Source organism: Pelecanus crispus, chromosome 6 (genome assembly GCF_030463565.1).
Source record: "Pelecanus crispus isolate bPelCri1 chromosome 6, bPelCri1.pri, whole genome shotgun sequence".
NCBI lineage: Eukaryota > Metazoa > Chordata > Aves > Pelecaniformes > Pelecanidae > Pelecanus > Pelecanus crispus.
The window spans coordinates 1501393-1514824 of NC_134648.1; the positions used below are offsets into that span (position 1 = coordinate 1501393).

The following is a 13432-nucleotide window of genomic DNA, read 5'->3' on the forward strand; positions in this document are numbered from 1 at the left end:
TCAGACTGCCCTGCAGATTCCCATTTGGGAAGTGACAGGATGACCAAGGGAACTGGTGCGGACCACAGCGGTACTGACCTAACAGGGATGTCCCAGGTCCAGTGTTTCCTGTACGTACCACTCCCCCGAACGACCTGCTCTGCTTGCCCAAGACCTCCAGAGCACCGGACAGGGAGGATGGACACACAGCTGTGTCTGCCTCCAACCAGCTGCACAACCACGGCCAACAGATTTCACCCTTGGGCATTGCTTTCCCCTGCTCCTGCCCTTTGCCAGGACCGACTGAAAGCTGCTCAGAGGAGGGAGCGTCCCTGGATGCATTTGCCCGGTGCAACGGGACAGTAACAGGGAGCCAAAGCGCTCCTGCAGCAGGTGGGGTGAAGGGCAGTGCAGTTTTCCCACATGCCGTTGTTTGCTTACCCAGCCCACCGCAAGAAAGCCCTGGCCAGTGCGGATCACAGGTCCGACTCAGAGCAGTACCCGAGACATTAATTCCCCATCTCCTCCGCTGCCAGCCTTGAATAACTCCCTTGTCCTCCCCTACTGCTCCCTCGGTGCTATTTCAGCTTCTTTCTTCACATCCCCTTTCCCACCAGAGATTCCAGCTTCAGATTACCCTGGCTCCCCTCTGACGCTGCCTTGTGGGTGACCCTTTCATTCAAAGCCTTGGATATTTAATACTCCAACTGGAAACAGGGCTGGAAGAAAAATAGGAAGCCAGCATTCCTGTTGGTTCCTGCAGACCAAAACCCAATGGTGGGCAAGATGAGGGACGCGTGGGCTCAGCTCGGCTCCGACTGGAGCTACTGGGAGATGCAGGCTCTGCTCTGGGTGCTGCTGGCTGGAAATCCGAGTTGGCTGGGCTCAGCCGCGGCCGCAGAGCTGCCTTGCAAGCGCAGGCAGCCCTCGCGTCTGCATCGCAGGGCCCGTGGGACGGCGGCTGGCGATGGGGGGCTGCAGGGAGGGATCTGCCACCCCCGCCGCGCCTGCTCGCCATCTCCAGTGGCCCTTGTTCTTTGCCGCTTCAAGACTGCTGAGCGCAAGTTCTCTCCTTGTGTGGAGTAACTGCTCAGAGCTTATTCAGAGGAACGTTTTCTTAAATGGAGATGGGTTGTTGGATATGCCCAAGTAACTTGGGAACAAAAGCTGTGTTAGTTCATAACAACAACAACAAAAAAAAAAAAGGGAAACTTTTCATGTTTTGGGTTCTCAAGTAAAGCAAATTCATCAGTTTGTTTAATTAAATCAAGGTTCCCCCAATCTTACTAAATATACTCTGACATTCAAAAAATGTCATTACGAGCCACGGGAAGTTCAGAAAACAACATTTTGGATTGTTTGGTGAAAAAATAATTTGGCATATTTCTTCCAGCTCTGGTTGTAAAGGAAAAAAGGAACACCTCTACCCATGAGCTTCCCCCGCAGCTCCTCAATACCCTGATTCTCTTCCGCTGAGCGGCCCCTGGGCGCCTGCCCAGCAGACAGTAGGTTACTGTACCTACCGCCTCGCGTTCCCATGCCCATGCGGCAGGCCAGACACAAACACGCAGTGATTCTCGATGTACTCAGTCCTTGCGCGACCCAGGAGGTAGCTCAGGTTTTTATTTGCTCTTCTAGAGTGGGTTGTGCCTTCAGCTAATAAAAGAGGAATGTGAGCACTTGGGTCTGAGCTAGTGGCAAACACTAAGCGTGCCAAGGAGGAATTCAGCCTCATGACACCTACGAGCAGCTGCCGACACGCTATCAGTAAAGCGGCTCCCTGCTGCCACAGACCATTCATACCTCTGGCTGCCCCCATCCTCAATGAGAGCCTTTTCATTCACTTCAAGAGCTTCCAGATCACGTACTAACGCGCCGCCCGTGAGCGAGAGCTGCCCCATGCAAAGGTTCCCAGCGTCTCAGCCACCGATACAGACAAGCTCTGGCAGTTCAGAAAGTACCACGGCGCTAAGGGGAAAACCAGGGAGCTTGATGCCTCATAAGAAGCTGCAAAGATGCTTCCAAAATGGAGCTCTCCCCGTGCCAGCTGGCCAGCTATAGGGAACCTCAAGCAGCAAAGCCTCTGCAACAGCAGAAGCGAGGTACGGACCTGCAGATGCCTCCCTGTCAGGAGCTCAGACGCAGCAGGTCTGTGCAGTGCCCGAAACCAGATCCCTGACTAACCCTGCAGAACCTGGAGCATCCTCCCACTCGGTGAGGAAGCGGGAACCTGTCGGATCGGCAGGGCTGTGCCGATGTGCAGTCAGACTGCCAGATCAGATCTGGCCCCGTGCTCAGATCCTGGGAATGGATGTTGTTTCGTAAGCCTGCTTTATAAGGCAGGCTCGGCAAATTTGCATCATTGCCTTTAGCATAGAGAGGCATTTGCTGCTCTGTTTCTCCTCTGGAGGGTTGCGTCCTGACCTGTTGGTTTGGCACAAAGACTAGCTCATGCTACACTGGCAAGTTACTATAAACAGCGTGTGCACTGCTAGATAATGTATAGATAATATAAAGAATTGGCAAGCTCCAGAAGGCAACAGCCAGGACTTTCCTTAGGCTGTTCTAATGGATGTGGAGGCCAGGGAGGTCTCTAGTGTGATGCAGGGAATCGAGGAGAGGTCCTTGGTCTGGTACTGCCAATGAAAACAAACCTAATCCGATACATCCTTGGTTCCTTACAGAGAGTTTCACATATGACTTGTCCATGCCCCACGTTTTCTGCTGTGCCTTCTGCCCAGCAACGGCTGAAAACAAATACGGGGAGAGACGGGGAGGATCGGGGAGGATCCTGTGTGATAAAACTCACTAATTAATCAGAGAAGGATGTGCATGGAGGGGAGGCTGCGGCCTTTGCAGCTCTGGTGTCACTGGCTGCATTTGTTAGAGGCACCTGTTTACACCACAACTGACTTTGGCCTCGGCATACAGCAGGAGCACAGGCGAGTTTTTGCTTAGAGCAGTTTAGAATGTAAATGGAAAGAGATGGTATCTTGGGACTGAGCTTTGGGATCCTGCCTGTAGCAGCCTGCAACCCCTGCGCAGCTCAGCATAGCACCGCAGGTGCTCCCCCTGCCAGTGGCAGGAAAAAAGGGTTCAAATTCCCCCAAAACACCGGGAACATGTAGTGTCACGGCAGTCCCGAGGCCTTCTGCCCTCTCGCAGACGCTTAAGAAAATGCAGAAAGAGCAGAAAAAACCGCTATAGCCCACTAACAAGCTGGGGAAAGCCGAGCGTGGTGGGAGCACGCCCCGTTCAGCCTGTTTACCCCCTACGCAGAGGCACAAGGGTCTTCTGCAGGGAGCTGTACGGCCATACAGCCGTATCCCAGCACAGGCGGCAACCATAGGTGCTTTTGTCGTACCTCTCAGCTAACATCTTTTGGCCACCTGCTTCAGGGTCCGATAAGCTGAACCCCAGAGGAGCCCGTTTCCCTCCTCCCTAGGCTGATGTTCCCCCCTGCGAATACTCACAGGCCATTTGGGAAGCTGGCAGCAGAGGCAGGGCCCAAGCCCAGGCGCCCCGTTGGGTGTCTTACCCCTACAACCACCCTTCCTCGCACCCTCGGTACCACCGGTACGTTGTACCGGGGATGCTCTGCAGCAGAGCTTGGCAGAGGCCATGCACGAAGAGAGACAAGCCCGCTTCTGCCCTCCTTTGCGCTACTCCACAGCCCTAGAGGCTTTAACCAAGTTATTTCAGCTCTAAGCTGGTCCCAGCGGGCAGAATTTATCCTGCTAACTGACCTCCTGTGCACACAATCTGTCAGGCTGAAAGGAGTGTTCACAGCCACGTCCTAACTCTCTGCAAAAAAGGGTATTGCATGGAAATGGGGAGTGAACTTGGCACGAAAGATGTGGTTTGGCTTCCTGGACCAAGCTGATAACCCCATCCCTCCAGGATGTGCACCAATCCTGCTTCCCCCCCCCCATTTATTACTCTCTTTCATCCCTTCCACTCCTTAACATAAAGCTAAACAGGATGCTCTCCCTTCCAGCCAAGATTTTAGCCTTGTCACTGGGATTTCAGCCCAGCATCCAGTTTTGAGCCCTTGGGTAAAATCCACCTTGCTACCTCTGCAGCGGTCTGAGCTTCTTCCATTTCCTCACGTGGCCAATGGTGCCAGTGGGAAACATCATTCCCACAGCACTGGTTATCTGTAAGATATTGGCAACAGATGACATTTTTCAGAGAACGGCTTTGTGGTTTTCCCCACACCTCTGTGTGCGAGGCAAGATTAAAGCTAGCTGGTTAGGAAAGGACTGAACAACTGAACTGAATTCAGTTAAAGAACCATTTATAGGGTTTTTTTTCCCCTAAAAGGCATGTCTTAGGGTTCACTGGGCCAAATCCTGAGAGGCAAAAGATGAGACAATTTACCAGAGCGTGTGCATGTCCCATGTGGCATCCACACTCAAGTCATTCAGAACTTTCTGGATCACCCATGCCATTCATACAAGTGTTTGGGCTCAGCAACGGTACGACTGAATTACCCATCACTGCTCTTTAGGCCACAGCAGTGGATCACACCAGCCACCTTCCTCCAGACGAGACAGGATCCCCATGCTATGAGGCTTTTTTTGTTGCCAGACATCAAAAAGCAAGGGACAAAGCTGTATTGTTTTCCCATCTCTCTGGCTCTCTTGGCAGGCAGAAGGGAAGAAGTACAGTGGTGGTCACTGTGGGCTCATGCCAGCTTTTATCGCCTTCAGATGTTTGCTGTAGTAGCGCCGCAGCCCTGGAGCTCTCCTCGCCCTTTGCAGCCCAGGCCATTTTATATCCAAAGAGTCCTCCACCGCTACAGCCTCCAAAGGGCACAGCAGAAGATAATTCACTTAAACAGAGGCACAGATTGGTGTCTAAGTTCTGACAGCAGCTGCCATCTAATTTTGGGAAAATCACCGCTATGTTCCTGTAATGCTTACTTATCGCATGGGGATTATGCAAATTCTCCGCCTCCTGGGGCCAGGGTAGGGGTTGGATAACATCTTACAGTGCTCCGTGTTCGGGTCTTCTCTGTTGCAAAACGCTGCAGAAATGCAACGTGTCCCAGCAGGAGAGGTGTCAGATAAACTGGGAGGAAGTTAGTTACTGCTGCTAAAACGCCAGCGTTCATTCATACAAAATTAAGTAGATAGAGGACAGGGCTGTGCAGAAGGGCGGTGTGGGAGCTACACAGGGCATGCGACCTGTCTTTCTGAAGTCTTTTCTGGCCAAGGGAGTTCACCTGTCCAACGTAAAGGATCCCCCTTGATCCCTAGAGTCAAGCAGCCACAGATCTCCCTGCAGGCATCGTTCTGTGCGGGGCGTATTCAGTTCAGCCCACCATGACCAGAGACAGATTTAACCTAGGGCAAATAATGATGCATCCACAGAAAGGTCTGCAATGTTTCACCACATTGCTTCAAAGTAAACAAATAAAAACCTCCTTTGTTATTTTTTTAAAGCACCCAAGCTTCTCAGATAGATGTGGCCTAAGACTGACTATTTTTTTGTGATTTGCAGCCTGAATCTTTACTACTTCCTGTGTTTAAATCAAAACTAAATGCTAGGAAAGAAGGAGACTTCAGTGTTCTGGCACCCTGCTGTCCCCGGAAAGCCTGGCTGTTTTCAGGCCACGAGGTTATATTTGCAGATGCCAGGAGGAAACACAAAAATAAAAGTTTCCATGGGTGTGGGGACCAGGTAGAAGCCAACAAGACAGAAGGGATTTCAGGAGACGGAACAAGCAGACATCTTAAAGAAAGGGACAGGAAAGAGAATATGCAGAAACACCCCCCTTCCTCACCCGGGGCAGCTCCTGGAACATCACTTGAATGACATCCTGAGACAAAATAGAGGCACTTTGGTCTAGTTCTGCGGCTTTTAAAGGTAATGCAGAAACGTCCCCAGGGAGAATCAACAGCGGGAGGGGGAACATCTGCATTTTCTCCCTGCTCTGGGGCTTGCTTCTGTCACTGGAAAAGGCTGCAAATGGCTAAAGGGGCCTTTGGTCCCTGAGTGAGCTTAACGCCGAGTGCAGGTGATGGGAAGAGGGGCTATGTAGAGCTCTGAGGTTTCGACAGGTCCCCAAGATTTCCAAGGGCTTCTCCAAACGTTTTCTCAGAGGTGCATGCTGCCATCTCCCCTGACCATGACACGTGCAGCTTCGCTGAGCTTGGAGGATGGGGCAAAGGCATCAGACGGGACCCCAGAAAGTCTGTAGGCAACCAGCCACAGCCCTGACCATTGCTACAGCTCCATGGGCTGCTCTCCTGCCAGGAAGCCCGCCTGGTTCTCCTACCAGAAAGCCAGCCTACAGTCTGGTAGGCTGTTCTCCTACCAGAAACACAGACCTACGCTAGCCTCCCTCTGGAAACCACGTCCCCCCAGTATACCTTCCTTCCTCGGGGACTACCAGCTCCTGACGTGGCTCTGTACCATTCCTTTCAGGGCTGGAGACATTTGCCTGTCCTAATGTAAAACCCCTTTGTTTCCAGACCAGCCACTTCAGCCTTTTCCACTCCCTTTTAAAAAGGAGGGGACGGGATGTCTTAAAATCCAAATTTGTCTCCATCCCACACAGACGTGGTGTTCTCATTTCCATTAGTGTCATCTATTTACATGAGAAATGCTTGGTGAGGAAATTGAGGTTACCGAGAGAAAAAAAGTTACTCACATCAGACATGAATCCCTGCGGAGTGTGTCGCCGTGTGCCTTCTCCCAGACCTTGCCCCACATCTGAAGTAGGGCAGACTGCAATTAAAACACACAGCAAACAGAAAATGCCATCGACCCTTCAATGCCAGCCTACGGTGGGAAGTGGCCGTGCTGAAATATTAATTTACTCAAGGTCACTCTGGAAGCGAATGGCTGAGCAGGGAGCTGTGCTGGGTGTTTGAGGTCTTTCCCCCCGAATTATCCTCGCTCCACCTCTGAGCTGGCGCTGGCGGTGTAAAAGGCACCGCCTCGGAGACCTGCAGTCTCCGTTAATGCCTCTGCCAGCGTGCCCACCAATAAATCATTTCCTGGCGAAAGGCAGCCGCTTCAGGGCTACAAGGAATTAGCCACAGAGGCAAAGCACACTGCTGTGTCTTCAGTCACAGAGATACAAGGTGCAAAGTACTCGGGTACCCTGCCAAGCTGATGGCACACCTCAGGCTTAAAGAGTGGTAGAAAAGTGTTAAAAAGCAATATAACTCAGCTTGAAATCAGCTTCTGTCAACCCTAGCAAAGCCCTGAATGAAAGCAGTGGCATCTCTTTTCATGTTCGTTGTCTCTGGGCTGTCTTTGTGTGTTTAGCATGCTCCTGCAGCTGCAGACACGTTTGCTACCAGTGCTCAGCCCTGCATCTTCAGAGAAGTACCAAGAGGAGCTCAATTTAAAAGCTCTTCTCTGCTGGCCAAGTAGAAAGGTGAAAACCCCAAGGTAAATCCCAAGGCAAGCAGCCCTTCGGGCCAGTGCTTGTTCTGGAGAGACACCCGTTGGCAATGCCCACCGAGCCCCAGCTGAGCTCAGGGACACGCTCAGCCTCCTTCCACGGAAGCCAAGTAGAAATAAAAGTGTAACGGAGACGCCAGGGGAATCTAGGGGAAAAGGTTCACACTACCAAGGTGGAACCCAAAGCAAAAGCACGCTGCAAACTTGCACGTGACCCGAGTCCCGTTGCCACCGCCCCTTGTGCCTGACCAGCATTTTGCAGCCTCAAACCAGGGCAGGTCACGGGAGTGAGAGCACCTGACAGACACTTAGCAAGGAAATGGGGTGAAAGACCCGCAGTCTCATGTACCTGAGAGGTTTGAGCTTGTTCAACCATAACCAGTTTTTAACTGCCCTTCCTGCCAGCTCTCTGATTTTAGGACAGCCAAGGAAACCCCAAATTCCCACTAGGTGTGAGCTAAATCAAAATAACCTGAAACAGGAGCATTCAGAGAGGCTGGATGGGTTGGCTCGAAATCCTGTCCCATTCTAGGCAGGAGAAATCTAGGCATGAAGCTGCATGTTACATGCAGGGGCATGCACGCTCGTGAGGAAGGACATTTGCAGAAATCCTGGCAATCAGTGCCAAGGAGGCACATGCCTACAAGATCTTTTAACTCCTGTCAACTCTCTGGGAAAACAGCAGATTCAGGCCAGCTTCTCCTTCCTTTGCACAGGATCCACTAGCAGGAGGTTTAAATAACAGCTACTCAGGTGAGAAGTGAATACAAGGAGAGCCCCAGGACTAAGCTAAAGGTCCGAATGGGTGCTTTGGGGTTTGTCTTCTGCTCTTGTCACAGCAGGATGCTCAGTTCGCTGCATTTACTCCTTGCTCTCATGCACGCAAGGCTTAAAGGAGAACACGCGTCAGAGTTGGCAAATTACCCCCCAGCCAGCACTCAGGCTGTAATTCAGTGTCCCCATCACTATCACCAGCTTCAGGAGCTGCCATCCTTTCCAGTCCTGACCCTCATTTCTCCGTCCCATCGCTGCAGTCCACCGACCCCTCCGCTGTCCCTGTGCAACTGTTTGTGGGCCAAGTTCACTCAAGCAAGCTCAAGGAACGGGGCAGATGGGACGCATGGTCTGAACTAGTGCGGGGCAGCAACAGGAGCAGCAGCAGCAGGCAGCTGCTGGAGATGATGTCCATTTGCAGGAGTCTCAGTGATTCTTGGTAGCTTTGGAGAAGATGTAAAGGACAAGCTTAGTAGATCTTGTAGAAAACAACTCCATGGTTTGGGAGCAACCAGGGGGCTGCACGTGCTCGGGGTGAAGTGGTCAGAGACCATTTTTGCTGGGATATAGAATCATAGAATCGTTTAGGTTGGAAAAGACCTTTAAGATCATCCAGTCCACCATTAACCTAACACTGCCAAGTCCACCACTAAACCAATTAAGGGGAGAGTAATAATTAATTTCCTGTTTCCTGGCTTGGTGGCTGGATATAGTCAGAAGAGAAGGAAAAGGCTGCCAGAGCAGCACTGACTGCTTCAGTCACTACTTGTGTTGCCCATGACAGCTTTCCCTTCTGTGGGTGCCCTGTTGTGCCCTCTACCCCTCTGTCCCACTTGCTGGACCCCTTCCCATGAATAGACCCCAGGCGGGAGACCCACGGGCGGGCATGTGCGCACCACACACCCTTCCCTTCTCCTCTGCACACACCCCGGCTCCTCTGCCTGGCCCACAGCAACCACAATAAGATAAGATACGCTTGTAAAGAGACTGTTAAGGAGTCTATTAACAAATGTGCAAACACCACAAAAGCAGACCAGGTACTGTTCCCTTCCACTCCCCCTTTGTCCCTCCTCTGGTCACCCACACTCATCACCCACCCTTCTTCCCTGGCAATGCACACCCGTCATGCAACACCCTGCTCTGTCCCTGCTGAAGGTGGCCAGCGTGCAGGCATAGAATCCTAGAATCGTTTAGGTTGGAAAAGACCTTTAAGATCATCCAGTCCAACCATTAACCTAACATTACCAAGTCCACCACTAAACCAATTAAGGGTAGAGTAGCAGCCCCACGCCTCCTGGCTTGGTGGCTGGATCATTTTTAATGAAAGTAAAAACTAGGAATCATTAAGATTGGAAAGAACCTCTAAGATCATGATTCCAATCATCAACCCAACACCCCCATGCCCACTAAACCATGTCCCAAAGTGCCACGTCTACCTATGGCAGAATCTGGTTGACTTCTCTAAGTGAGCCCACGTTGCTTGCTCCCTGGGGCTGGGGTTTGGTGGCTTCTCTGTCTGCAAAGCAACTTGGGCTTCACAACCAAGAGCAGGAAGGCAATGCTGAGGGAGACCATGTCTGGCCAGCTTGGGCACTGAGAGGCCACTTTGTGAGGGGAAAGAAATGTGACAGTAACTTCAACAGTACAATAGTAGCAGCAGTAGATAGGAAATAGTCACTTCTCTGTTTTACACAAGGGACAGAGGGGGGAAAAAAAAAAAAAAAAAAAAGGCAAGACACTAGCAGTGGTAAAGCCAGAACTACCACTCAAGCTCCTTCAACCCCTTGAGCTCTGCTCATTTACCCAGGAGGGAAAGGATTTGCACAGAAGCAAACCAGGGAAGAAAGTGCGTAGGCCGGTATTTGTCCTGCTGAACAAGCTAAAAGGATGCAAAGCACTCGCAGTTTCAGAAGACAGCAAAAGGGAAAGTCAAACAAATCATGGTGTCCCTAGGGAGGAGCTACATCAGCAGCACCTTCATTAGGCTGCTATCCTCTTTCTCAAATGATCACCTAAAGGAGTGACCAACTCTCCCTGGTTGCCCATAGCCCGTCCATGTGGGCAGAGGCCTTCCAGTGGCATCCCGGGATGGTCACTGCTCCAGCAGACCCTGCTCCTTCCCAGAGCTCCTTCCCACCTCCGGCCCCTTCCACTTACTGCCCTGCCCTTGCTCTGCTTTATATTCACTTCATTTCACTGTCTGTACTTCAAAATAGATTTATCTTCAGTTTTCCACTTTTTTTATTAAAAAAAAAGAAAAAGGTTACCTTTTGATTACAAGGAAAGCTTCAATTTTCAGCAATCAAAAATGTTACCAGTATTTTTTGTAAGTCTTTGGGGAGTGTTTTTCAATTAAAATGTGACATGCTACTAAAAATATAAACTAAAGAAACATTTTGGAAAGTTTTACCTAGATCTTGCACCACTTCACCAAAAAATTTGGAAACCGACCAAATGAGTTCCTATGAAGATATTCATTTTCTAGGTGCCAGCCTCTTTAATGTGAAATTTGTTAAATGAGACCACATGTTCTGGGTTCAAAGAAAAGGGGAAAACGAGAGAGAAGCCAACATCCCAGAGAAGGCATTAGAGAGCTTTGAAGTAAACCACAAATAAACTAAGATTAATATATGCTTCTTTAAACACGAGGAGCCCTACCGTCTGCTGCGTTAGGAAATCCCCTTGGTTGTGACTGTTGCTGCAGAGGACAGGATATGCTAGCACAGGCTTTAAGAAGGGTGAAAACAAATAAAACTGCCATTGCCATTTTCTAAGCAAACCAGAGATCAGAGGATGTCCTCTGCTGGTGAGGAAGATGTTTTCAGTTTGGACGCTCCCAGATCACTCCGGGCCTGGGTAGTTACTCGTTTGCTATTCAAGCAAAGTATTTGTAAAGAATCCCTGGACAAGTACCAATAAAAACAGTGAGTAAGAGCTGGCAGGGTAGATTCTTATAGGATTATATTCAATACCCTCATGAAATCCCATGTAATTTTTTCCCAATTGCTCTTTACCGCCCTTTCCAGTAAGAAATGAAGGAACTAATGAATATTTGTTGCCTCATAAAAATACTGTACAAGAAATGCAGGTTCTGACCGGCTGGCCTTGATCCCTACAGCCCTTCCTATCTGTAACTACAGCCCTTGACTGCAGATTGCCAGGAAATGCAAGAAAGCAAACTGAAAGTGTCACAGTAGTGCAGAGGGTTTCTTCTGGAGGACAATTCAAAGGGCTGTCATGGCCAAGCTGGTGGGTTGTGGCTGGATTTTTTTCTTCTTGCCATGTGCATGTCATAGCCTTCTGCTAGCCTTCTCAAGCCACTCCTCACCTAGCCAGCCCTCTTCCAAGAGCTTCCCTCATCATTCCTTGTCTGGGACTTTCCTTTACACTAAGTTTAATTTCCTCCACAAACGGTGCTGACCTCCAGGAATCAAATTATCAGCAGCATTAAGGGATACAACTTGACTGTGTACCCTACACACCCGATTTGCCAATCCTTGTTACAAAAGTTAATCTCGTTAATATGTCTTATTACTCCCAATACTCCAATTGAAGCTGGAAGCTCAGAGACTATGAAAAAGACTGTAGCACCCCATCATAAGAGCTGTAATTCTCAGACCCTGACATACCGGTAAACAGCCACTATAACGAAGGCTTGTTTTCTTCTTTTTTTTTTCAGAACAAAGGAAAAAATACTCCAACTCCAATGTCATTATGCATGAGACCTCACAGTACCACGTACAGGTGAGTATGCAATGAAACGTTAAGGGGCTGAAAGGCCAATGCCAGTGATAGATGCTGGTAATGCAATGTGGTTTGTTTGTCCTGGACCTTCATTAGGCCAAAGAGGAATTGGGAATCTTCTTACAATAAGCAAGTGTTGCTCTTCACACCCTGGGAGAGGCAAACAGCAAAGCTGCTTGAAACCTCCTATTTCTTTTCTCCAGTTCCTGGCCCTGGATGCCTGTAGATAAACTTGTCTCCCGAGCTTCCCACCCAGCTGGGTGCACTCGCTATTTCTGGCTCCTGGGCTGCAGGACACACTTTCAGACTTAGCCATCGGCTGTAATTTCCCTCCTTGAGCTGCAGGTCACCATGGTCCTGCCAGCCTGGACCCCGCGACTCAGACCACACAAGTCCTCTCAGTCGCATGTTACATGTGACTGAAGCTGGGGGTCATCCGGGCTTCTCATCCGATTCCTTTGAGTGCAAAAGGGTAGGAAAGTAAAGAGCATGTGTAGGTGGAGCACGGGAATTTCTTCACTACAGACACTCTGAGGAGATGAACTAAAGGCCTATGAGAGCAGCACAAGTCCCAAGACAATTCCTCTCCCAAGACTGACCCCACTCCTTCCTACGAGTCAGAGGTTTCAGACTGGATCCCTCTCCTTTCTCTTCTCTCCTCTTACATATTGCCTGCTCTGTCTAAAATCAATACCAGCTCTCCTGCCATCTTTTATTTCCCTGCTGCTCCTCTCCAGCTCCTTGCTTTGGAGAGCAGCAGTGGTTCCATTATGGTATGGCATTATTTGAAAGCCCAGGCGAACAGACTCTGGTATAGCTCACAGATCCTCCCACAAGGCTACAAACAGCTTTCCATGGCGCAACTCTGAATCGTGCTCAAATCCTGTAACAGAGCCGGCTCCAGACTTCGATGGCTTCTCCCACATTGCGTGACACAGGTCATCCCTGGCCATTTAACTGTCCCTCCCTTGGATCCCACACATTTATTTGAACTGAAGAGTGGGAGAGACACCCACATTAGACAGAGTGCTTTGGGGTTGGGGAGAGAAACACAGACCGGTCACTGCTTCTGCATGTCCACTGTGCTGACCTACACCAAAGGCTTGGAAGTTCCTGGCTTGCCCCCTTTCCCTTGCTGGGCTACATCTAGGACCAGTGTCTGGGGATATTTGGAGGTCAACAACTCTGTTCTCTTGCCATGAGGTCTGACATGTGCTTGGGAGGTCACTGTCTCAGGGACTTGCTGTGGAGCCAGCACTAATCAGTCTTCAGCCAGACGCTTTGTGTCATTACAGCCTGCAGATGGGAAATGGTTGACGAGAAGGGAGGACAAAAATGATCGTTAAAGAATATGAAGTTGGTTTAATTACATACGGACCTCTTTTCTACTTTACATTTAAATTGAAAGTGGCATATGAAACCATCATTTATCAAAAATTTATTTCCTTTCTGAATAATCAAGATTCAGCAAATTAAAGTGTTGAGTAACTGGGGAGAGGCAAAAGGGGGGAAAAAG

At 49.9% G+C, this 13432-nt stretch overlaps 1 protein-coding gene across 1 annotated transcript in view; it reads left to right on the top strand.

Annotated features, from left to right (window-relative positions):
* The window catches only part of EPS8L2 (EPS8 signaling adaptor L2), a 65895-nt gene that overhangs the window by 26854 nt on the left and 25609 nt on the right, over positions 1–13432 (top strand). The window contains exons 5-6 of the mRNA XM_075712209.1: positions 3425–3555; positions 11852–11916. Coding sequence (XP_075568324.1) covers positions 3425–3555; positions 11852–11916 — 196 coding nt within the window. The remainder of the gene's footprint in view (positions 1–3424; positions 3556–11851; positions 11917–13432) is intronic.